Source organism: Taurulus bubalis, assembly GCF_910589615.1.
Source record: "Taurulus bubalis genome assembly, chromosome: 1".
In the NCBI taxonomy this organism is placed as follows: Eukaryota; Metazoa; Chordata; class Actinopteri; order Perciformes; family Cottidae; genus Taurulus; species Taurulus bubalis.
Window position 1 is genome coordinate 4,500,694 of NC_136589.1, and position 25,092 is coordinate 4,525,785.

The 25,092-nt window shown below is 41.6% G+C and overlaps 1 protein-coding gene across 7 annotated transcripts in view; it reads left to right on the top strand.

Moving 5' to 3' along the window:
• The window catches only part of LOC306746489 (regulator of G-protein signaling 6-like), a gene marked incomplete at both ends in the record, with an annotated part of 30,201 nt that extends 12,743 nt beyond the window's left edge, over positions 1-17,458 (top strand). The window contains 15 exons of one of the 7 annotated variants that reach the window (XM_079229405.1): positions 6,118-6,217; positions 6,742-6,792; positions 6,892-6,998; positions 8,323-8,374; positions 8,761-8,825; positions 11,495-11,571; positions 12,266-12,347; positions 12,733-12,807; positions 13,337-13,438; positions 13,582-13,754; positions 13,921-14,046; positions 14,818-15,004; positions 15,531-15,620; positions 17,033-17,092; positions 17,348-17,458. In XM_079229405.1, the coding sequence (XP_079085531.1) occupies positions 6,118-6,217; positions 6,742-6,792; positions 6,892-6,998; positions 8,323-8,374; positions 8,761-8,825; positions 11,495-11,571; positions 12,266-12,347; positions 12,733-12,807; positions 13,337-13,438; positions 13,582-13,754; positions 13,921-14,046; positions 14,818-15,004; positions 15,531-15,620; positions 17,033-17,092; positions 17,348-17,398 (1,398 nt within the window). Of the gene's footprint in view, positions 1-6,117; positions 6,218-6,741; positions 6,793-6,891; positions 6,999-8,322; positions 8,375-8,760; positions 8,826-11,494; positions 11,572-12,265; positions 12,348-12,732; positions 12,808-13,336; positions 13,439-13,581; positions 13,755-13,920; positions 14,047-14,800; positions 15,005-15,530; positions 15,621-17,032; positions 17,093-17,347 lie in introns of all 7 variants that reach the window. The other 6 variants (XM_079229406.1, XM_079229407.1, XM_079229409.1 and 3 more) reach the window with 6 other exon arrangements.
• Between the last annotated feature and the right edge of the window lie 7,634 nt (positions 17,459-25,092).

Genomic DNA, 25,092 nt, shown 5'->3' on the forward strand with positions numbered 1-25,092 from the left:
TCGCCTCTGTATCTGCACAGACCACTTAGTTTTCGAGTGGACTATCTGTTGGAGGTGCAGCCGACTCCTGTTGTCCCTGCACTCAAGCCCTTAGCAACCCGAGGAGTATCTAACAACAGACAGTTACAAGAGCGGAGATGATCTTTTTCTGTCCTCCTTGAGTCTCATCAACAGGAAGGTGACCGGATGAGTCACTGCAGTTTGTGGGTACGCTCAAACCCTCTTGAGTATAGCCAGTCTTAGCTGAGCAGAGTTTCTCTTTGTGTTTGGCCAACTCCAAAGCTTTGATTTTAAGTACCTCCCTTTGATTTGGGGGGCACATGAAGAGAGCTTATTAATTCCCCTTTTGAAAAAAAAGTCAGAAAGCACTGGCAACAAGAGTATCGCTGCCATCCAAAGAGCACGATCTGTAATTGTTATTTACTCAAACTGGCTTGCCGAACTTCACAAACTTTGAATTGCTTGGCTGTTCTCGCCACTGTGTTGCCATGGAGATGGAGGATCTCAGCTGACACGTGCAACCCAGACCCAATACCCATATCCCCAAAATCTCCACCTCGCATCAGGTACCGTAAGGGATCCTCGACCGGCCCGAACAAGAGAGAAACGTCCTCATCAACACCCTCCGCCCCGACACACTGGCTGGTTCAAAGTGAGCACAGTCGGACTCTTCTGGATGTCAGCGGGATTCCCTGAGGGGCGTCCAGCTGGTCGGGCAATCAAGCAGCAGCTAATTGGACTCTTCGTTCAGTCCTGTACCTCCGGTCCTCTTTTGTCAGGACAGGGTCTCTGTTGTGCTGTCGCCTCTTGAGCTAAAGAGACTGCTAATGCCTGGTATGTGATTCAATTACATGAATCCACAGCAACACCTGACCGAAGGAAAGAACGGGACAGGACATTGTGACTTAATTGTAGGGGCTGGTTCACAGGAATATGAGAGTGTGAATATGATAATCGCTCCAGTGGCTTGTTTACAAGTTTGCTGACAGGAAACACATTGATTCCTACTGCTCTGAATGTGTGACCTCATCCTTGAGGAAACCCTCCAGAAGCCATTGAGCAGAACAATACAAAGATGTGCTCTGGCGTGCATTTAACCTTCAGCAGGCTTTTCTCGAAATGACGTAGCCCAGAGAGCCCAGATTTAGGTAAATAGGAGTCCTCTTCAACGTTCAAACAATGCATTTTAGTGCATTCATAATCCGCCGCCAATAATGATTACAGGGATTACACATGAAAGATATTGGCAAAAGGGAAAATGGCTTCACTGGAGTGTAAAATACTTAGAATTATTTTAGCTGCAGGACATAATGGGCAAGCAGTTGTTTACTGCAGAAGAGAAAAGCCTTTCTCTGCAAGGCATTCCTGTGGAGACGGCAATTTGGAGGTGAGATGGATGAGTGATTATGTCTCTTTCAGAACACAACTGATGCCTCACTGAAATGCAATATTAGGCGGAGCAGGTGATTTGTTCTTAATGATGTCAATCGGCGAGAGTTTGAAGCAACTGTTTGTCTTGGTGCACGTGACTGTGGGTACGTGTCAGTGTGTGATTATGTGCAAAAGTGTGATTCATTCGCATTTCTTCAGAGGAATATAAGTTTCCGACCATCGCGCTCGGCTGGCGGGGCTTTTCCAGTCTGCTGTGTTGCTTCTTGTGTCTGTCCCCGGTGTGTGAGATCCAGCTGAGAGGCTGTCGCAGCTTCCTCATCATGACTTGGCATGCTAAGAGAGTTGGATAGTGGTGGTGGCAGTGGGGTGGAGAGATGGAAGAGGGAAGAGGGGGGGCATTCTCTCTCCAGCCGGCTTTATTCTCACTTCGTTCCCCAGGGCAGCGCACACCAGCTGGATCTCACTTAATTATGCACACGGCATGGCGCATAGGTCAAAATGGCACTCAAAAAAGAGTTGTGTGACAGGTTGTGTACTTTGGAGAAGTTACTTCATAAATTATAGGCCAGGACAGAATGTGTGCAATGAATATATATATATATATATATATATATATATATATATATATATATATATATATATATATATATATATATATATAGGGTTATGTGTGTGTGCAATTGTTTTGTGTTTTGCAGTCATTACATTATAAAAAGTACATTGTTAACTCTATTATGCAGAGTGAAGTGGCCTGAAGACAATATAAGTACATTGGTATTATTAAGAAGAATGACGCTTGTGCCCTTTTTGTAAAAGGGGTGAAAGTGAAGGAGGAGAATTTGAGATTAGAATTTTGATGTGACCTCAACGTGATCATATTGACAATAACAAGGACTTCAACAACTTGAAATATAATACAATATCTGTGTTGTCTGTTGTGTGCCCCTTTAATGATTGTTTAAAGGAATAATTAGAAGAGATACATATATTATTAGAACACACAGTAGTATATAATAATAAAAGCGTCAGCTAAATGTAATGTAATGCACAGAAAACTGACATTTATTTAAAAAATAGAAGGCTTCAGGCTTACTGCCAAGAGAGGCTCCAGTGCTGCTGGTGTCCTAGTAGCCCACAAGTGTCTGGAAAGATAAATACTGCAAAAGGCAGTGCTTACGACAACACACTGAGGGCGGGAGCATCGGGAAGGCTACTGCTCCATCAGCCAGAGAGCTCAGAGCAGCCACAGTGGCTCACCGTGGAGGAACCGACTTACAGTCTATGGCTGGTGCGATGCAGCAGTCAGCAATCCCAACAATATACAAGACGAAAGCGTTTAATTTAACAGTGTTTAATAGGAATTAAAAAGCATACGAGGCTGTTTACACGAGGGAGGGCCGTGCAGAACAGTTCATCTGGGTGTAGGTTAGTTGACACTGCAACTACGAAGCAACTGAAATACTGTATAATCCATGTGTTAACGTTGTTTTTCAAAGAGGATGCTCAGTGTGGAGGCTCACATGGTCTTCACCTTTAGATTCTGTGACATATATTATATGACAATAGCCTCTCTCATGTCTGACCAATGCTCCAAACCTCTATGAAGTTAGAATGAACCAGCTTTTTAAACAATTTTAAAATATCTGTGCCGAGGTCAGATGATAAATAACCGTTCACTACAGTATTTACCGATGAAGGCTACCTCCGGAAAGATCCATTCATATTTGATCAGCCCTAGAGGATTACAGTGCAGGAACTGTAGATAAGGGATGTGGTCACTGGAATTATTTCAAATGTCACTATAGTACTTTAATCTTATTTAGAATTGGTGCTTAATATGGCTATTATTTTCTTTCCATATTTAAATAAACAGAGTCTGTCATTGTGAATATTATGCAATGTGCTGCTGCTGTATTTCCACTAAGTAGTAAAAATTAGATGCTCTTATTTATAATAGCATTATGCATAATATAATACAGTCATAGTGCGTCCTAATGCAACTGTGGTTGTATTGTTGTTATGTTCTATTTTCCGTTATGATGAGAAACCACATGGCTACAGTACATTTCAAACCCAATTGAGACTGACTTGGCTAACTTGAAAACTTCTCCAAGCCTCATCGCTATTTCATCTTCATTCAGCTTCCACTGACTCGTCATAAATTATCTCCAGGCCTAGAAACGTAACTCTTCGCCCATCACCTGGACGCAGTTTTCCTCACAGACCCGATTCCGAATGTCTTTCAACAATGACAAGTGTGCCGGAGCCCCACAGATGATTGCTGAATCATTAATAGTGCCATTACCGGCTGATACATCTTTTAGCAGCCGTCTCATTTCTGAAGACGGGGACAGTTTTTAATAGCTTCATCTCTGGCCCTTTTTGGAGAAGAAGAAGACTGTGGTTTCAATTAGTAGGAGAAGTGAATTTTTCCGCACTTAGTTCAACGTTTTTCTTGATGGTTATTTATATCACCGACGCTCTCATTTAGGTTTAATCTCACTTCATTAAGTTAACCCAATTACAAAACCATGTAACAGGAAGTAATGTTCTTGTTTAAGACATTAGAGCAGGCAGGCCTTCCCTGACATGAATGTGGAGTAAATGCTTTTTATTAACCGGTGGCTCCCTCACATTCTCCCTACACCTTTGCCCTCTCACGTGTTCCATATAGAAGGCTAGTGCTGCCCTCAGAGCCATAAAAGATAATATGAACATCACACACAGCCATGCATTGGTACAAGTTGCAGCAAATGCAAACATATGGTGGCAAGATACACAAGTGTTCTCCTGATAATCATTTATAGAGCTCGGTGGCGAAGAGCAAAGTGCTGTTATCGCATGCTAGCAGATATTTTTCATCTCTCCACAACACTCCACACCAAGCTGCAAACACCATTAGCTTGTACATCCAGGAGATACGACGGGCACTTTCTGTCGCTGTGCCAAATACTTCTTGTCTGCTGCCATCCTATAGGGAGATCATGAGTCCTTCTTTCTATACTGATATACCCAGTCCGAGGTCCATTATTACATGAGAACAAAAGGACCTAATCCTCTGCATGTTGCTTTGTCTCGGGGGATTTGAGGATTCCTGGGTCGAACAGAGCGGATTTCAAAGGGTTTTCCCTCGTTGTTTTGCTTGGACGGTTTGTCTTCAAAGGAAAGAGTGTGATGCGTCGGTGCTAATCTGCCGGTGCCCCTGATTGTGTAAAACTGTTTCTGCACACATGAAGGCGAAAGCAGACCTCAAAGGCCGAGGCTCTGTTCAAAACATGAGGGCAGATGCAGCTCTCTATCTCCTCTGGCCCTCCCAGACTGAGACGGATGTATCAACAAGAGTTGAGGCAGTAATTCTCCATAGTGGATGTTCAATAATTCATTACAAACACTCTCTCAAGCTTATGGTGAGAGATTGGTAATTGTCTTGCCAAGCAGAGCTCTCTCCCTCCTCCCTCTGCTCTGCATTATGTGTGTTATTAAATCCATATGCATCTGGGTGCTTTCTTGTAGATTTATGGAGCGCGCATATGAATCATCCATGTAATGCTTTGCCAGGGAAGATGATTAACTTTGAGTGTAATGGTGGTTTAGTAAATGTGCTGTATGCTGCGCTAGTTTCCCCTTTTTCTTCTTCTCTCTTCACCTTACTGTCCACTTTTCCAATAGATATACAACAAATAAAAGCTGGTGTTAAAGCTACAAAATGTTGCTGAACTAAAGTATATCAAGAGGTGGGCGGGGGACAACGTTATATATTTAAGAATGTAAAGTTCATAAGAAGCTGTATGTAAATGCTGCAGTCATCCCAGGAAACAATTTACAGGTGAAATACACGTTTGACACAAAGGTCTGAAAACCTGAAAAAAAACCTGAAACCTGTGTGTGTGTGTGTGTTTAGGGCTCTGGATATGGATTTCTGTATGTTCTGTATGTGTGTGTTTGTGCAGGTGTGTCCATATCCTTGGATGAGCGGATGTTAAGCTTGCTTTGTGTCTGTGCTCTCCCCTGTGTAGTGGCGAGCTGTGCTGCTGAGCAGAGCCTAATTTTAGGTGGCTGATGTGTGATGTGTTTGCGGCTCCGGCTGTCGGAGGTGTGATGTTTATCTCTGCCTCTGGGGAATGGCTGTGATGGTCTTTTTCAATTGGCCAAAGCTTCTGACTGAAGTCCTTGTCACAGATAGATATGTCACCCTAACGTGGAATATAAATATGGTATGTGTTTGTGTGTGTCAGTATTTTATCTACTGAACCTTTGACCCGCTCTATCTTTGATGTCTGAGTTTTAGAGAGTGGATTCCACAGTGTCAATTTAGATAACTATCAAAAACTGCATATGTTGAATGAGACTTTTATTAAATCTGAATTTAAAGCTGCACTAATCTCTGTTTCTATTAAGTGATGAATTGTTAATGACTGTAAAGAGTTCCTGTGGTGATTGAAAAGTAGTACAGTTTCTTTGGTTCACGTTTTTTCCTTTTTTAAAGCTGAAAGAAAAAAGAAAAATTACAATTTTAATATGTTCTGTCGCTGTTTCTTCTACCATTTGGTTGTTATTTGTCCGAGTAAAACATTGCTGTACTATATCTTTACATTGGATATTTAATAAAAAAATGTAAAAAGCACAATAACCACAGTTGTGTGTTTAGAAGAATTTTAAATGGCTGCTATAGAAAATGCAATGTGATTTTCTCTTTAACACATTCACCCTCTGGCCTCTCCACAGATTGAAGACATTGTTACAAGAATACAAGACGAGAAAGCAGGAGGTGTGGCCATCCGGACTGTCAAAAGCTTCCTCTCCAAGATCCCCAGTGTGGTGTCAGGTTGGTGTTCGTGTGCGTCGGCCTGTATGGAGGGGACATTCCTGTTTACTGTATATATATATATATATATGTATATATATATATATATGCCCTTGTCACACTTTACTCTTCCTCTTTTCTTTCTGTGTCCATCTGTGTGTGTGCACACTGTATTCATACTCATGAGTCACCAGTGTTGGTATGGCGAGGTCACTCCAGCTCTCCCAAAGGTTATTTCTCAGTCGCTGCTTCACATTGCTCCCCCAGGCCCGCTCGCCTCTCGATCTTTCTCTGCAACCTCTGCCAATGCCCAAATGGGCCAAATATTGTGCTGTCCAGGAGCAGAGAGAGAGAGAGAGAGAGAGGACCGAAAACCATTTAACATTATCTTCAGACACCTACTCAGCTTTGTCACACAGCTTTGAACAGAGACGAATCACAAAGACTTCCTCAAAGCTCATTTGTGTTTGCAGCCTTTGTCCAACAGCATTGCTCATGTAGCACTGTGACGCCTCTTCTAACCAAAGTCCTTCTCTGAATGCCAGGCGCCGACATCGTTCAGTGGCTGATGAAAAACCTCTCCATTGAGGATCCAGGTAAGCCTGCTGAGAAATCTGTCGTTACATGTAAGTACAATAGAGCTCAATTAAAGAGGATGGTAATTTTATCTGTGGGCTTTCTCTCCTGTCGACAAGCCGAAGCCATCCACCTTGGGAGTCTTGTCGCTGCCCACGGCTACATCTTCCCCATCTCTGACCATGTCCTGACACTTAAAGACGATGGAACCCTTTATCGCTTTCAGGTACGAGGAGCTCCTCCATGTGCATCCTTGATATGTGTGGGATATGTGTATCGCGTGATGCTAATGAGTGCAATCCTTGCTAAGCCTATTACTCACCCCACCAAGGTCGATACTGTACATCCCTGCTGGACGCTGCGTCAGAGCAGGAGGTGGGCCGCAGAACGGGGCCTACGGGCCAGCAGTGCAGCTTGTTAGAAAAGGTTTTTTTTTCTGTTCTATCTGATCCAGCATGAACTTTGACAGGTCCCTCTGATGGCTAACGGGCTCCACGGTGACTCATTACTGTGGCTGGGCCATTAGCATCTTAATCCTGGCCAGCTGCACAGGGCAAACTCCCCAATGGGAAGCACTCAGCTGGCTGCGCCCTGGCTCTGCACTTTTCACTGTCACCAGCCTACCCCCGCTCCACCCCCCTCAATCTACCTCTGAATGCATTTATCTTCACCTCCATTGCTCAAGATTAAAAGCCATTATTGTGCCTGCGCTGAGAGGGCAGCATGTGTCACACTTGTTCATTCAGAGAGGGCTAAAAATATTCCCTCTGATGTCGTCGTGATGCAACAGGCCCACGTCATCAGAACATGTAAAAAGAGTCCACGGTGCATTTGAAATGCATTGGCCAGGCTCCATAGCTGTGCTGCTAGGCGTGATGGCAGTTTCTTTTGTATGCTAGTCTGTAAATAGATACTATTCTGGAAGAAACCCCATATTTAATGACAACTGTCTTCTGTTTGTCACAAAGTAGCATTTTGTGTGCATGTAGTGGAGTCTCATAGTTCAATGTTGTCCTCTGTGATGTTTATAATGCTAATGAGAGCATGCATGTTAACCTTTTTACCTTACTCAAACAAGCACGATCATTAGCGTCAGCCATTTGCTCTTATGCTAATTAACGTTATGAGTAATAATTGAATGAAATATGTGGTTGAGGCCCACCAACTTCTAATTCGGCCCTGTTATTAAGAATGCATGATAGATGTGAGGGATTCATTATTAATGGACTTGGGAATGAACTTTGAATGTGTAATATCAGTTGCAATAGACAATTAAATATGGATAGAAAGAGTATAGATAGCATTGCTCCCCAGATAGTTATGTGCAGCACGTGGACATCAAGGATCATCGTGAAGCAATGAGTTGTCTTTTGACTTTGTGTGGAAGTGCAGAGGGAGCGTGGGTGGTGGGAGAAAATGAGATTCCAACATTCATATTGGAGAATATTATTGTTTTTCTCGACACTTATGGCAAGAAAATAATGTAATTCAGATTATTTGCGTAAATAAACATACTCTGTTTCTGCTTCATCCCCTTCTGTTTTCATCAGTCTCCATACTTCTGGCCTTCAAACTGTTGGGAGCCTGAGAACACAGACTATGGTGAGTCACACACTGTCTCCAAACCAGTAAGATCTTGCTAATGCCTTCAGCTCTCTCTCCAATACACAACTCACACTGTGGATCTGTTGTTGACACTGTTGAGGATTGATCCACACGGCCCATTCATTCCCTGTAATGCAGCTGGAGCGCCAACTACAGAGAATCCTGTGGGAAAAGATTAGCCAAACAAAATAAAGGGACGGTCACTGATATAACCACATCTCCGGCTCTCTGCATGCCATTTACTTGAGGCGTGTTATTTTAGAAGACAACACATCATCTGCCTGCTGCAGCAAAACATTCATTACTTTGGTTCACACAGTTGGGACCTAACTATATTACCCTCTTCATGTCTCTCTCTCTTTCTCCCTTTCCGCCTCCTTCAGCCATTTACCTGTGCAAGCGCACCATGCAGAATAAGGCCAGGCTTGAGCTAGCTGACTATGAGGCTGTAAGTACACTGTTTTTTGTTTTGCAATTGCCAATAAGCTCTCAGTTCAGTGCTGTCATTGTGCAGAGACCATAATATGATGACACTCTGAATTTCCTGTTTTCTTTCACATGGATGAGAAAACAAAAGAGCTGCAACAGTGTCCTCTGGGGCCTTGAAATGGCGAAATCCATTCATCCCAGCAACAATCCATTATCAAATTACAGATTTAAATACAAATCTGTCAAAGGGCTGTTTTCAGGAGCACTATTTGGCAGTCTAGAATGCAGTCATTTACTGTACCTATATATTAATATTTATAGGCCTGCTCTGCATCAGCAGATCCATACAGCCTCAAAAGGGGCATTACTGTAGTGCTGATCTCTTGCTGTTACACAGTAGCAATCTGCTGCACTTCCATATTCTAAACTACTCTGCAACTATGGTCCAGTAGACTTACTCTCACTCCTATTCAGGTCACTTTTTGCCTCCAGGCCTCATTGCTCTCACTGTTAACATGCTTGCTAGTTGGTACTCTGAATTTGTTCTCTCTCTCTGTAATCATGTACTGTATATTTGAGTGGTGTAATTAATGCTCCGTTCACGCGCGAGTAGATTACATGCAAAGTCAATGCACAGATTGCGAAAAAGCGAATTTACCGCCCGGGCGGTGCGAATGGCGCGTTTGAGGCCGTGCGAATAGCGCGTTTGACGCGGGGCGGAAAGTTTAAATTTTCCAACTCTGCCGAAAAATTCATGACGCTGAGTGGAAATGATTGCTCTTTTCACGGAGATATGCCACGCCCCCTTTGTTCGGTGTGAACGCAGCTTTTAATGTCGAGCGAGTAAACTGACGCGTTTGGCATGAATGCAGCATAAGGCTGTACAATTTAGCTTTGATATGTGTACATTATGGAGCTTTAAAGAGCATGTGAAGCTTTTATTTATTTTACTAAAGCAGAATGTATCATGTGATGAGTTACCCCCAATTAAGTCATGGGGTTGTTTATGAGTCACAGCCATTGCTTGTTGGTATCTGCTGTGTCTCACATGAAGGATATCTAAAAACCAGTGGCGGGCCCTGTATTTTCGACCTAAGCCTTCAGTGCCCTCTGATATTGTTTACATAAATACGTGCATGACGGGATGCTGCGTCATTAATGGACAATCAACAAGAACCAGTCCCATTTAGTTTATCTTGCGCCTATACTTCACTTTATTAATAAAACAACAACACGATGCTGCGTAGTTTGCACAAGACGGCAACCACTTGTATTCTCGTTCCACACTTCACGAGATCATTTCCTCTCCTTCCGTTTTTCCCTTCACAATAAAAGCCGCAGAAACGTATATCAGAACACTGCTTCCTAGAGAGCTGTTCAAGTACTCAATATAATAGCTTAGAGTTATAACAAAACATGACAAAACAATCCAACAAAACTGCAGCACTAAAACACCACACCTCTCTGCATCAGCAGAAGCAGCCCAACTCCCAGCTGTTCTCCTCGCGCCGCCTCTCAGCCAGCCACCCCGCGGAAAACAGGTCTAGCACCAAGCGCTCTCCCAACACCTCCACGCTGCTAGCTCGCTCCACTAGCTCGCACCGCTAGCTCGCACCGCTAGCTCGCACCGCTGGCTCTGTGGAGGTGGGAGCCAGCGGAGAGCCAAGCAGGGTGAAAAAAACAACACAAAAAGCAGAAAAAGCAATTCACTCACCAGATGCCGTTCACTTAATAAAGACAAAGTCCATCCGCCTCTCTTTGTTAACACAGTTCAATGACGTGGTTGTTTAGTTCATCGGTGTACTTCAGTGAGGATGTCAATGCCAAACATGCCCAACCCTCCATGAGAAAGGCATGAAGTAAATTCACCACTAAGTGGGTTTCTCTTTATTGAGTGTTAAAACAAGCAAAACACTAAACATGTCACAACTTCTCTTGTTTCAGCCTGAAATAGTCGAGCTCCTACTGAGCTCCCTGTGTGTTGACACACTGACCAATCACAGCGCATGTTAATGGCCACGCTGGGCCACTGACCAATCACACGTCCACGCCATTTCGCAGGCATTTTAAAGAATACACCCAGCTTGTCAAACTAAAGATCTGATTTGTTGAAGTCCATGACAATCATTATCAATTACAAAATAGCTATAACTTTGTGATTCTGTTTAGGCCAGCAGAGAAGGCTTAGCTCGCCCTGACTCACTGCTAAAAACACAACTTTTTTTGTCCGGATTAAACCATTGAGATATGACGTGTTGATTAGTAAGCGCTAAAGGTATTGGCAGGTGCATTTTTTTTTACCTTTGGACAAAGCCAGGCTAGCCATGTTCCACCATTTTCCAGTCTTTATGCTGTAGCTTCATACAGACCAAAGAGTGGTGTCAATCTTCTCATTTAACTCTCAGGAAGAAATAACATATTTCCCAAAATGCGCACTGATTAAATTAGTAATTGTGTGTCCGAAACAGTCCCTGTCTAGATTATGCCGGAAACGCCAAATACTTTGTGGCATCAGCAGCTCAGTAACTTGTTCAGGGACACCTTAGTGAGAGGTCGCCTCATCTCAGCAAAGGTAATCCAAAATTTAGGCAGCTGCGGCCATCACGGTAAATGAATAACGTAATCAACTAAATGCCTTGAATTCAAATAACCTGCTCCTCTAACGCCGTCTCTGATTGGCTCCCCCAGGAAAACCTCGCCCGGCTGCAGAGGGCTTTCGCCCGGAAGTGGGAATTCATCTTCATGCAAGCTGAGGCTCAAGTCAAGTGAGTAGATGAGAGAGTGTGTGTGTGTGTGTGTGTGTGTGTGTGTGTGTGTCAGAACATGTCGCCTCTAGACGTCAGAGCCCTGCTAAACGTGACACACTTACAACGGCACATAGAGAGATGTAGATTACATCAGGTTTATACAGTCATACTAACCTTTTGCTACATGCATAAATTCAGTTTAATTTCCCCCGAGGAAGAGAAAATGCTTCTGAAAATGCAGCGTTAGTTGCTCTGTTTTCATGCCTTGCTTTGACTGCAGGGTTACATGCGTAAAATACATCAAGCATCCCCCTATGGAACACAATTCCCCTTAACTTCTATCTCTTAGCAAGACTTCCATCTGGTGGCTTGCATGTGTAAGTACAGCATGAATGTCTTGAATCCTTTCTGTAAGGACAGAGCCTTCTTCTCTTGTCTGCAAACATTGTTTATTGGCCACTGTGTTCTACAATTGGGAGTGATATGGAAATCAATAAGTGTTTCAAACCTGGCATCACTTTGCGTGGCAGGTTAAGACCCACACACTAGCTGTCTGCTCCCAAGTGTGCCCTGCAAGTGGTATAAACAGTGGCTAGCTGTGTGTGTGTGTTCGTGAGAGTGTGTGACTAAATTAAGGGACCTGATTCCATTGTGTTTGGCCTGATATTTCATAGGTATGAGTTCTGTATATAAGTGGCTCCTTTGTTAACAGGATTGACAGGAAGAAGGACAAGGCAGATAGAAAGATCCTGGACAGCCAGGAGAGGGCATTCTGGGACGTCCATCGACCAGTGGTAAGTTAGGGCCAACTTCATGACAAAAAGAAAGGGAAGGAAAAGGAGGTCTGATGCTGCGACAGGGAAAAATGCTGCAACATGGAAATGAATGAAGAAGAAAGAAAAGAGGGGCTGTTATGTGGGTAGAGCATTTTAGCATTATAAGCCTGGAAACAGCAGATTCAGCTCAACACCCTCTTCAGCTGAGATGCTTGTTTTGTTGTGGGTAGCAGAATCATATTTGGTGCCAGTCACTTTGCATACAAGCCTTTTGTGAGCGCGGCGTTGCTGAATAGAGAAACCGAATTATAGTGTGCGAGGAGGACAGGTGCAGACAATGCATGCTGGAGATCCACCGTTATCTGACCTCGGGACATGCAATGTCTCCTGTCGCCTCCCACAGCCGGGCTGCGTCAACACCACAGAGATGGACATCCGCAAGTGCCGGAGAGAGAGGAACCCACACAGGGTAAAAAAGGTGAGCAGAGGAAAAGATGACAGGTTAGCTTTTCCAAACCTCCAAAATAGTATTGTTTGTAACAAACCGTTCCTATAAAGCAGGAGGTTCAGCAGCGTTTACTTTTTTTTTTTTTTATCACAAATGAATCTTATAAGAAATAGAATCTGAAGAATCTTTATCTATATTTTTGTTTATTTATGTGTAAATATAAAAACTTTTTTGTTGACTTTCTTCTTTTACAAAATGCAAAACATTAAAAAAAAAGCACAACAAAAATATATTTGAATTTGTCATTTTGTAATAAAATTTAAATACAGTAATATATAGAATTTTAAATTACAATGTTTGTCAAAAATGTACAAAAAAAAATCACATTTTCTAATGTGTATGAAACATAGTATTATTTATTCATCTTCAGGCCGCAAATTCCCAAACTCAAAACTGAGGCCATGATGATACCACTGGTTCCTCAACTGTTGCCTGACATTCATCAAACTGCAATAGTCCCTGATCTGTCGATACAAAACATGTCTCTCTTCTTCTGCAGTCGGTCTACGGGGTTCCAGATGACGGCCAGAGCCAGCCGAGTCCCGTCCACATCAGCTCCCAGCCGACCAGGAAGACCACGAGAGAGGACGTCCAGAAAGAGGTAAATCATGGCGTGGAAGTCTCCTCCGTAGGTCATTACCACCAGTCAGCCTCACCCATCCATCATAACGACAGTCAGCGACGGAGACTGATGAGCTGTTTCCTTATTTAGCTTCCTCATTACTCTTCCTCCCCCTCCGTCAGATTACCTTCTTGAACATCCAGCTGGACAGACACTGCATGAAGGTTTCCAAAGTGGCGGACAGCCTGATGAGCTACACGGAGCAGTTCATAGAATATGACCCCTTTGTGTCGGCCACGGAGCCTTCCAACCCCTGGATCAGTGATGACGCATCCTTCTGGGACGTGGAGGCAAGGTGAGGTAACTGAGGAGGGATCTGTCTGTTTCTATCTGGTCTCAAATGAGAACGAATGCTGGCATTCCCAAAGGTTCACTGTGTTCTGGCATCCTGGCCTCTGCTCTGTGTGCACCATGAGCAAACATTTGATTCTGTTCTTTCAAATCTGTTTTATTCGGAGCAGCCGTGACCCCGGCCAGCAGCGTGTGAAGAAATGGGGCTTCTCTCTGGAGGAGGCGTTGAAAGATCCGGCGGGACGAGACCAGTTCCTGAAGTTCCTCGAGTCAGAGTTCAGCTCAGAGAACCTGAGGTGAGAATGACATTGTACCTCGTGCCTTCCTCACAGTGGCTATCATCTTTATTTTTATATTAACAATGAATCACAATATGACTTGTCTGTGAAACCTGTCAATAATGATGCAAAACATTAACTAAACAATACTAGAAATTTGATGATCTAATTTAACTTTGGGCATCTTTCTGCATAGATATTAAGGTCCAGATGCACATATGTTATTAATAATGCACAGTGTAGGAAACTACATTTATTCAAGTAACATAGTACAGTTTTGAAATACTATATATGAGAATGTACTGTACGTGAGTATTTCCTTTGTATGTTACTTTGTACTTCTGCTCCGCTACATTTACTGTTACTTTGCTGATGAAGATTTTAGAAAACCTTGTAAATTATGGAAAGAGAAATCTTTAGCCAACAGTTTATGAAATTTGCTTTGCTATATACTTACAGTAAATAATATATAATATATGTATTTATTTATTATATATACTACTGTTATATCTGTATTTACATGTATATTATGCATACATAGATATAGATGCAAACACAAATGGTTACGGAAGTAAACCTTTTAATGGTGCATATTATGTATACTGTGTATATAATAAAAATGTTAATATTTCATAAATATTCAAATGTATTCAGTAATAACAAATGGCATCGTCAGCAGATTGAATATAACAAGACAGGCAGCGGGTTAGGGTTCCAACTTCCATTCTTTTGATACACAATCTCATCGTTCAGGGAAGTTGTTATTGATTAGATGCGATGCCGTTGTAGGTTCTGGTTAGCGGTGCAGGATCTGAAACGGCGGCCGCTCCAGGAAGTGCCCTCCAGGGCACAGGAGATCTGGCAGGAGTTTCTGGCCGAGGGCGCGCCGAGCTCCATCAACCTGGACGCTCACAGCTTCGAGCGCACCAGCCAGAACCTCAGAGACCCCGGCAGATACAGCTACGAGGACGCTCAGGTGGACAGTGTGGTTTCTTCCTCGTGGATGAATTCACATAACTATACATGATCCCGCACGCATGGACACACGAACACGAGTCTGAACAAACACCAGACACACAGACTGCCAACACACCTAAGCCTCTACTCATTGTTACAGCCAATACGTAAAAAGGGATTTAGTGATACATAAAGAATGCTGAAACTGAAGCCTTCGCAAAAACAGTAGCTCAATATTTTCCTAATTAAAAATACCCTGATGGTTTTTCCCTTCACTACATCCCTGTTTACAACACACACATACACACACACACACACACACACACACACACACTTCCTCTCCCGCGTGACGTGGAGCGCCTCTCACTGGCAGAATGTTGCTCCGCTGCGTCTCACAGGACTCGGTTTGCATCACCAACTCTGAATCACACATGCATGCGTTGCGTTGCCATAATCCAACCTCCTTTATTTTATTTCATTTCCCCTCTACGTTCCCTCTGGTTCCCGGGCCGACACACACTCATCCGTTTTTCTTTCTATTGCAGGAGCACATATTCAAGCTAATGAAAAGTGACAGCTATGCACGCTTTTTGCGATCCAACATCTACCAAGATCTCCTGTTAGCCAGAAAGAAGGTGAGCTGCACTCGTTGACCCTTGTCATGGGGTCACTCTTATTGCATTTCTCATATTGTTTTGATTATTTTTAATGATTAAAAACATATTTCAGGTTCCTATCTATTGTATGCATGTAGTCAGTAAAAACATATAGGGCCCTGTTTTTTTAAAAGAGCAACGGCAAGTGCAAAGCTTTTTTTTTGGGTCATATATTTGCAGCAGTACAAAGCGCAAAAAGGGCTGGGGAAAGTAAAATATACATCAGAGGTGTGAGGATTATTAAATACTCTCTTAGCCAGTGTCATTGCCATCAGTGTGAAGCATAAATGATCACTGATGTACATTTAATGATGTAGAAGCACTGCCAAAGGAATGTTTTTATTACATTTCAAGTTTATTTAAAAGCTTTAGTTACTTTACATATTCATATTAGTAATACAACACAATCAACTAATACTTTATGATATATCAATAGAGATTATCCTACTAGTATAAATAATGTAGGTTCAGTTTCACCAAACTTTACCAGCTGCAACATTAGAGATGCTTTCCCATGAATGCATCAGTGAATTGTGAAATGAGCCATCCTGCATGATTGCATCATTTCTACTTTGAGCATATTTTGATGGTAATAAATTTTTGAGTGTATGACTTTTATTTCTACACTGTGGTATTGCTACTTTTACTTGAGTAATATATCTGCATTACCACTAGTTAGTTCATTTTTAAATATACATGGGAAAAGCAATTGAAGGAGTTGCACTTAAAGGCAATCTGATCACACTTTAATGCTGCAAAAGGTGGGACGTTTTATTGTCATTTGGCAGTTCTTCACAAGGTACCGCATTCTGCAGTTTGAGACTGTCATGAGGCTACTTGCAGAGCCATTACGAGGCAAAACAACTGTGCCCAAGATGCAGGTACAAGGAAACCGCAAAATTATGTAAAATGTCGAGGGAGCCGTCTCAAAAAACATTACATCATGTGCCAAACCGGCAAACTGCTGTTTAAAAGAGGGACAGCAGTAAATAGAAAATAAACAGGCAGAAGAGTAAAGTACAGATGCAGCTGAATAGTGTAGTGATGTGGCTTGTTGTTAGCTTTGTTGTTTTGTTTCCTACCTCCCGTGTGTCACTTCAGGACATGCACAGCGAAACAATTAGCTGTCATCTAGCAGTGACTGTGTAATATTGGAGCTTTTCAGCGAATCACAGCTGCCTCTGTTCATGCTAGCCTTTCTCCCCTCCCGTTTGGACACTGCTCCTTCTGCTGGCCCGTCACTGCCCCCCACTCAATCCCCCCCCCCCCCTCGGCCCTCATTTTTGCAATGCTTGGCCCCTTTTCTCCTCACTAACTACATCACCCCCCCACCCCCTCAACACCCGTACCTGACCCGAACACTCACCCTGCTTCCCCCCCTCCCACAACAGCAGCCAGCAGACACTGAACAGGGCCGCCGCACCTCCTTGGAGAAGTTCACCCGCAGTGTGGTAAGTCATTTGGAGCTGCGGCTGTTCATATCACAAACCACACTGGCTGGCTCATTATCAGTGGCTTTTGCAATGATAACCACATTACACTCTAGTATGGCTCTTTACACCTTTTCTGTGAAAAACACAACACGCTAGTCACATGAATGCTTCCAACCAAGCATTTTGGATTTTTAAAAAAAGCACCTTGTTGGTAGGGATTTTTTTTTGGGGTGATTTATTAAGTGTGTGTTTTTGTTTTAATTGACCTTCTAGGGCAAGTCATTGACGGGAAAGCGCCTAACGGGCCTGATGCAGTCGTCCTGACACAGCCGGTGCTGGGGAGGCACAGCCGGACCCTGTTGGAGGGGCGAGCGCCACACCGGAGCCGCGGCAGGGCCACAGACAGCAGAGCTGGGCTGGACAGGGCTGCTGTGGATGCTCCCACACACTGATCCCAGGACTGCTGCCGCACTGGGCCCGCCGGGGTGAACACCCCCAAACAGAACCACTGAGGGAAAGACGGTGCTGACAAGGGGAACTTTAGCCAACCCACCACATGGCATGCAGCATACAGAATAAGCACATTCAGACGAGGGCTGCCCTCTTTTGATCACTTTAGTCAGCAAACTAGTTGTTAGGCTCTTTGTTAACGTTTATATTGTTTTCATTTCATATACATGTTTATTGGATATTAAAAGCACATCTGGGGTGTTGCACCAATATTCTTTGACAAAAAATACATTTAAAAGCTATTTGCCACAGCATTTGAATTGCAATGAGTTGATTAAACAGCTGGGGCCAAGGAGGTCAAAGAGGCACAGAAACAGATACAAACATACGGTATTTTGCAAATGTCTCTGTACTCACAAGGCAGCCAGCAATAAATTAAGTGCACCTTTTTTTTGTGGAAATATATCCTTTTTATATCCTTAAAAGTTGTATTATATCTGTTCATTATAAAGCACATGTCATTTAAATTGTATTTTGGCAGTATTCAGGAATACAACTGTTTGATTTAACAACATCTACAATAGCGACTTCTGAAGATACACCTTTTCATGCTTCATTACATTCCAAAATCTGGCATAAGGGCTTAATGTAGCATTAACACTGCACCATTGCATGTTTCATTTACATGTCTTTGTTGAGGATGTGTTGTTTGTACAACAGCGCTTTGTTAAGAGACTTATGGAAAAGATTAATTTAATCCAGTTGGCAAATTGTTTTTACTGAACGTTCACTCTTTAAGTTCCAAACAAACATTTCAGGCTGCACAGTCAAATGAGTTCATTCCCAAAGTGTGTGTGAATAACCGAGAAGCTTCAAACGCAAACATGACCCGCATGGTTGTGTGAATCAGTGATTGGAGCGTTTACTTTAGTCGCAGTCCTAGCGTGCACAGTCACATGTGAAACAGCATCCACACGCTTTGTCGGCTTCCAGTTAGTTTTTTTAAGTTTCCAGTGCCATGGGTCCATCTAGTGGTGGTTAAACCACAGGACCAGCAACAGAGCCGTATTAAACCGACTTCATGATGAAACCTAGTTGTTCTCCAATCATGGATATATCACAAGGCCTGCAGCCCAATATGGGATCATTTATGTTTTGTTGCTTTTTTACTGCATGGATATCTCATCTTTTGTTTTGTCAAAACAATGAAACCTGCCAACTTCAGTTTGGCAAAATGTATGTTGTGACTCTACGTCTAATAATTGTCATGTGTTTTAATGACTATGAGGGAAATGGTGCATGTTACTGGACCATAATGGAGAAAGAGGGGAAGATGGTTTGACTCTCCAAAGACACACCACAGACAAGGAATGACCCTGAACTGGAGCAACACTCCTCAGCCAGCGGACAGGAAAGCAACTAGGAACAATATTTGAACGATAATGCGTCTGTGGCTGCAAACTTCTTACACAGACAGAAAGCACTTTGTACGAGGAGATGTTCGCCTCACTGCTCCCCCTGGAGGCCAGTGGCAGACTGCACTGCTGAATGAGTGTATCACCTATAATTTTCTATTAGACCCGTTGCAATGAACTGTACAGGTCATATTAGTAACTATGTACCAAATGTTATTCTCAGCACAAACACGATGACTATGTACAGGGTGCATTATAGATGTACATTGGCTACATTTCCTTATCCAAAAGCACACTGTATTATAATATGGGCACATTACTATGCATGTAACATATTCAGGGTATTTTGTGCTTTTAGTTTCTCAATCAGCAAGATGACTACTGGCACTCCAAAACACTCAAGCACCTGCTATATTCATGGGTACCAAATAATAATAATAATAAAAGACTCTGGACCTGTGTTGGTGTTTGCTTCTCTACGTCATGAAACAAAAGAAGCAGATATGTCTCCTCTGTTTCAGTTTACAGTAGATCTGATGTATTTTTCAGTTGTGTTTTTTCTCTATTTGCTGCGTTTTGCCTAAAAGCTTTGCATGTGTGGTTTTTTCTTTGTTTGTGTTGTCACCATCTGCATGAGTTTCTTGATACATATACATAGTGTATTGAGCTCTCAGGGCCACCCGATGATTTATTTTGCCTTGTTTCTGTGTTTACCACCACACACACACACACACACACACACACACACACACACACACACACACACACACACACACACACACACACACACACACACACACATGTTTGTATTTGTTTGTGTAGCAGTCCTCATCAGTAACAGTATTTATCTTCTTGCATCAAGAAACCTAGAGGTTTAGCAGCAGGTCGTCGGCTAGCAAACAATGCCAAGGCGGATGGGAATTTCATTGTAAGATATTTGGTGTTGACCAAATTCAAATTTTAAACCTGTTGATGAGAATTAAGGGATCACTGAAGTTATTAGAATTCATCTTGAGGGGGACTGAATAAAGGAATGTTTGACCAGCTTTTGAAAGGGATGCCACACAAAAGGTGTCATAAAAAAGTCATAATAAAGCATGTCAAAAAGTAATAGCATAGTCATACATACAATGATTTATGACATTGTAGAGTATAGCTATATAGTATTCTTTTTTAAATGACATTTATGACATGTTATGATTTTTAGGACATGTTATACATACTTTTTTTTATTTATTACATTTGACTTTAAATGCTATATTAAAACGTATTACTATAAATAAAATGTCTAAGTATAGAAAGAAAGAAAATATAGTATTGTATATGTTGAAAAAGGACAAACTATAGTTTATTTAAAAAAACTAAATGCAAAAGTATAAGGCTCATTAAAAGGTCATATTCTGAAGAAAAAGAAACACGGCGAAAAAACTATAGTATAGAATGGCGAAAAAAATACTACAAAAAGTGAGTATGTAATATTGAAAAAAGCCAAATCTAATTAACTTTGATTCAATTTTATTTGTATAACTGAATATCACAAATAAAAAATCATACTACAGTATGTTGAAAAATAAGAGTCATAAAAAAGTCAAAATACATACAGTAAAGTCATGGTATAGTACTTAGAAAGGGTTAATTAAATAGTGCTTCTAAACAAAGTCGTGGTATAGTATGCATTAAAAAAGAAATTGAATAAATAGTCATAGTACAGTTTGTATATTTTTGTAATCATATGTATGTCAAATGAAAGTCAGAGTATACAATGCCCTCCAGAATGATGGCACCCTTAGTAAATATGAGCAAAACAGGCTGTGAAAAAAATTCTTTGCTGTTTATCTTCTTGGTCTTTCACTCAAAATATTGACAAAAATCGTGCCCTTTCATTTTAAGTACATTATTTGATTCCTGTGCCAGGAAGCTTACAATGGGCCGTGGTTGGACCTTCCAGCAGGACAATGATCCGAAGCACACCTCAAAATCTACACAGAAATGGTTCACTGACCACAGAATAAAGGTTTTGTCATGGCCATCACAGTCCCAAGGCCTAAACCCCAGAACATCTGTGGGATGAGCTGAAGAGGAGCGTCCACAAGCGTCCACCTGGGAATCTGAAGGATCTGGAGAGATTCTGCATGGAGGAATGGTCTCAGATCAGATATTAAATGAAGGGGTGCCAATAATAATAATATTTTTTTTCACAACCTGTTTTGCACATATTTATTTGTCAATAAATATGGAGGGTACTATAGTATAGTATGTTGGAAAAAAATTAAAATGCATAGAAATCCCGCTATATTATGTTGAAAAAAAGAAATGTCAGTCATATTGTTATACGTCAAAGAAAAGTCATACTTTTGCATGTTGCACCATATATAACAAAAAAAAGGATAGTCATAAAAGTCATAAAGTCATACAATATAGTATGTTGAAAAAACTTTTTAAAAGTTATACTATGTCCAAATAATCTCATATTATACTGTCAAAAAAATTGCATGGCATAATATGCCATAAAAAAGTCCCATTGCTATTTTGAATACAAGTCATAGTAAAGTATGCCATAAAAAAAGTTTGTATGGCAAAAAAAAAAAATCTAAACCGTCACAGTAAAAAAGAAAATGCTAAAGCATGTTGGAAAGATATAAAGGAATATTTGTATAATCATACATCATAAAAAATGTAAAAATATTGCATTTCATAAAAAGGTCATAGTAGATTATATACTACATTGTCATAAAAACTCCCCAAAAATTGCATGGTATTGTATGTCAAAAAAAAAAGCCAAAACATGACAATAACAAGTCATAGTACAGAATATTATAATACGTACAATATTTGTACATTTATAATGAAATACAAATCTATTAGCATAACAATGTCATACTATAGCATGTCATATACAATGTATAGTATACTAGTTCTTTAAAGTCATAAAAAAAGATTCATGGTAAAACGTCACCTTGTGGCTGTATGCCTCAAGTTGGAAATTACATCCATGTTTGTGGAAAATCATCATTTAAATGATTATGTTTGTATGAAATTGTCATAATTAGCATATTAATTCCAGACCTATGCCTGAGAACATATTTTTTTTAGTGGATGTTTGTAACAAATTTGAAGAAATATTCTCAAGGTATTCCTGAGATATCACATTCATGACGTGACGTCACGTTGACCTTGACTTTTGACCAACAAAATATGAAACCGTTCATCTTTGAGTGCAAGAGGAAGGTCGAGCCGTGGCTGAAGCATTTCCCTCCCTCATACCTGCAGTTAACGTTCAGATCGCATACACTGGCAATCGTAAATGTCTCTCTGCAGGCAGACTACATCACTCATACGAGGCTTATAGCAACTTGTGCTTTCTTAAGCAACACCTGCAGATCAATAAGAGCCCGCTGTGTCGTCTTGTTCGTACTTCTGCTCTCACAAACTCAATTTGTGTTTCTTTTTGTCTGCTCACGGAGTCCGAGGGTCACTCCAACCCATCGATCCGAGGATATAATCTAGGCTGCATTTTCAAGAAGTCCCCTTGGTCTTTATCAGGGAAAAAAAACATTGAACGTTACCATTCATTCTTTATTATTTTTCTTTATTTTTTCAGAACAATAAAAATAGTTTAACAAACAAAGACTTCTTCATTCTCTCCATTTCAACTCATATTTACAGCTGAAGATGAAACAAACGGCCAGTCGTGTCCATTTCATCTCCTCTTGGCTCCGTTCCACCCCGATCCTCCCGCAGGCTTTGACAAGAGTATCAGGGCCTATTGCTGTGTCTTTGACGAGGTATACAGGCTATTCAATGATTGGTGACACACAGTTCGAAGCAGACATCACTGACTTTTGCATTTAGGAGCGTCTCCTATTGTTCAGAACTGCACCACACTATAGGCCTGTTCATATACGGCAGGTAACATTAAGCAGGTTATGATTGATGAACACATGCTTTCACTTACTGGCATGACTTTGGAAGATAAAAGACACAACGACCCATTTCATTGTGGAAACGCCACATACAAAAGAAGACAAGATAATTGAGAAGTCTCAGATCCATTCTTTGTCCAGAGGAGATAAACCGTTGTGTGAAGGGTCCCTGAGGGAAGTGAAGAAAGACGGCTTGAACGCACAAACACTTTCGCAAGTCACACCAGACATGTAGGATTAATGGTTACCTTCAAAAACGGAGTGGCTATTATTACATTGTAGCGATACTGAATGACCACATGGAAGGACACAGACCTCTTACACAGTGAGTGCAACCTATGGACCTAAAAGGCTTTTTGATATAGTACTGCAAGCACCTTCTAAATGTCATAAAGCAATTAGGCCCTCTAAAGCACTCAACGGAAATGTCACATAACTTTGATTTACAGTTTTCTTCTCATTAAGTATGGGGATGAGAGCAGAGTTATGTCTCTCTCGCAACAATATCGTTTTCAAATGAATCGGAGATGGTTCTCGCTGCTGTCACTCACAATCTGCAGAGACAGTAGATTTTCAAAATGGAAAGCAGAGGCAAAATCAGCAGAGACCAGACAAAGTTGAAGCTTGTTATTGCAATGTTTACCTGTAGCATGAGTGCAGCATTTAGATTATTATTATTTTATTTTTTTAATGAGTTGATTATAATAGGATCCCGGTGTGGCGTTATTGTTCCTCCTTGCAAACTGAATACAATCACATGAATCAGGACTACGTTGCTGAACAATCAACAGCAGAGGAAATGAAAGATGCCTGAGTAGTTGTGGCTATTGTGCACCTGATCAGGACAGAGGTATCAATACAGTCCGAACAAACCCAAGAAGTCATACTAATCAAACTTTAAAGAGATCAAAACATAGAAATATTATACAACAGAGAAAAGATGCAAAAAAAATAAAATAATAAAAAATAGATAAATTACTGCAACGCATTAGAGTCTGAATGAGATCAGAGAGGCCCGGGAAATAGAGAGCAAAAACAGACAAAAGGACAGAGGCAGAAAGATAAAAACCTTTGCGTCCATGTCAGGTTATTAATACAGTAGTCCAGAGGTCTTCATGTAATAGTGGTGGAATTGAGCACCATGTTTATGGCTGGGGGGGTCAGGGGATCACTGGTCCAATCAGGTTGGAGGGTCATGGCTGTCAGAGCTGGTTTCCAGTGCAGAGCGGCGGGCTGGCACAGTGATGGGGATAATGACGTCTTAGTGTCACATCGGATCACACGGCAGACACACAGTCACAGAGCAGGAGTGGGCAGGCTGGGCCCCAAATGCACCAGTTGGGCACAAACAGTCCAAAGGTCTGGCCTTTAGTGTTCCCATTGCTCAGTGGAGCTCCAGCACAGTGCAGAAAGGATGCAATGAAGCTGGATCTCCTCACATTTCAAATGTTCAGAAGGGATCAATACATATCGTCAAGGGAGCCGTTGCTTCAATTAAGCCACATGGCCTGTAGAAGTGGAGGATGTCTGTTCATCTGTTTCAGTCAGTTTTTTCCGGCCCAAATCAGAAGGGACATGAAGGCTCCTTCGTTTTTCCAGAGTTTAATCCTTTTCTTCACTGGTCATCCCCACCTCTGGGCCACATGCCAATGTGCTGGGGGCTCCTACGGTACAGGACAGACAATATGGGTTAGGCTCGCACTTAATATGTGTGAACACGAGTCTACAGCCATAAGGTGAGGCTGTGAATAGGCTGCTTAGGGCTAAACGCTAGCATCAGCATGCTAGCATGCTCACATGCTGATGTTTACTACGTGTAATGTTTACCATGTTCACCATCTTAGCATGCTAACAAAACCCACATGGCAACCCATTCAGGACTTGTTGAGATCATTTAGTTTGGACCAACATTTCCAACCTAAGCTAGCATGAGAACGATACAGGAGATTTAGTGATATTTATTTCCAAAGCCAGATACCACTACATTTGTCTGACTGTATAATGTACATACAACACTGCATTTAGAAATAATGACATTTACGCTAATCAAGCATCTAAAGAATTTCTTAGATTTATACAATTTTTAAAAAATAACTTTGCTTACCTTTCCTTAATTTAGTTATCTATATATCTGTAAAAAATATATTTAAAGACTTCTTCATCTCCAAACATTTCCAGTGGCCTGTGGCAGTCCTTTCATTGGTTCCTTCATTTTCATACAAGTTTAATC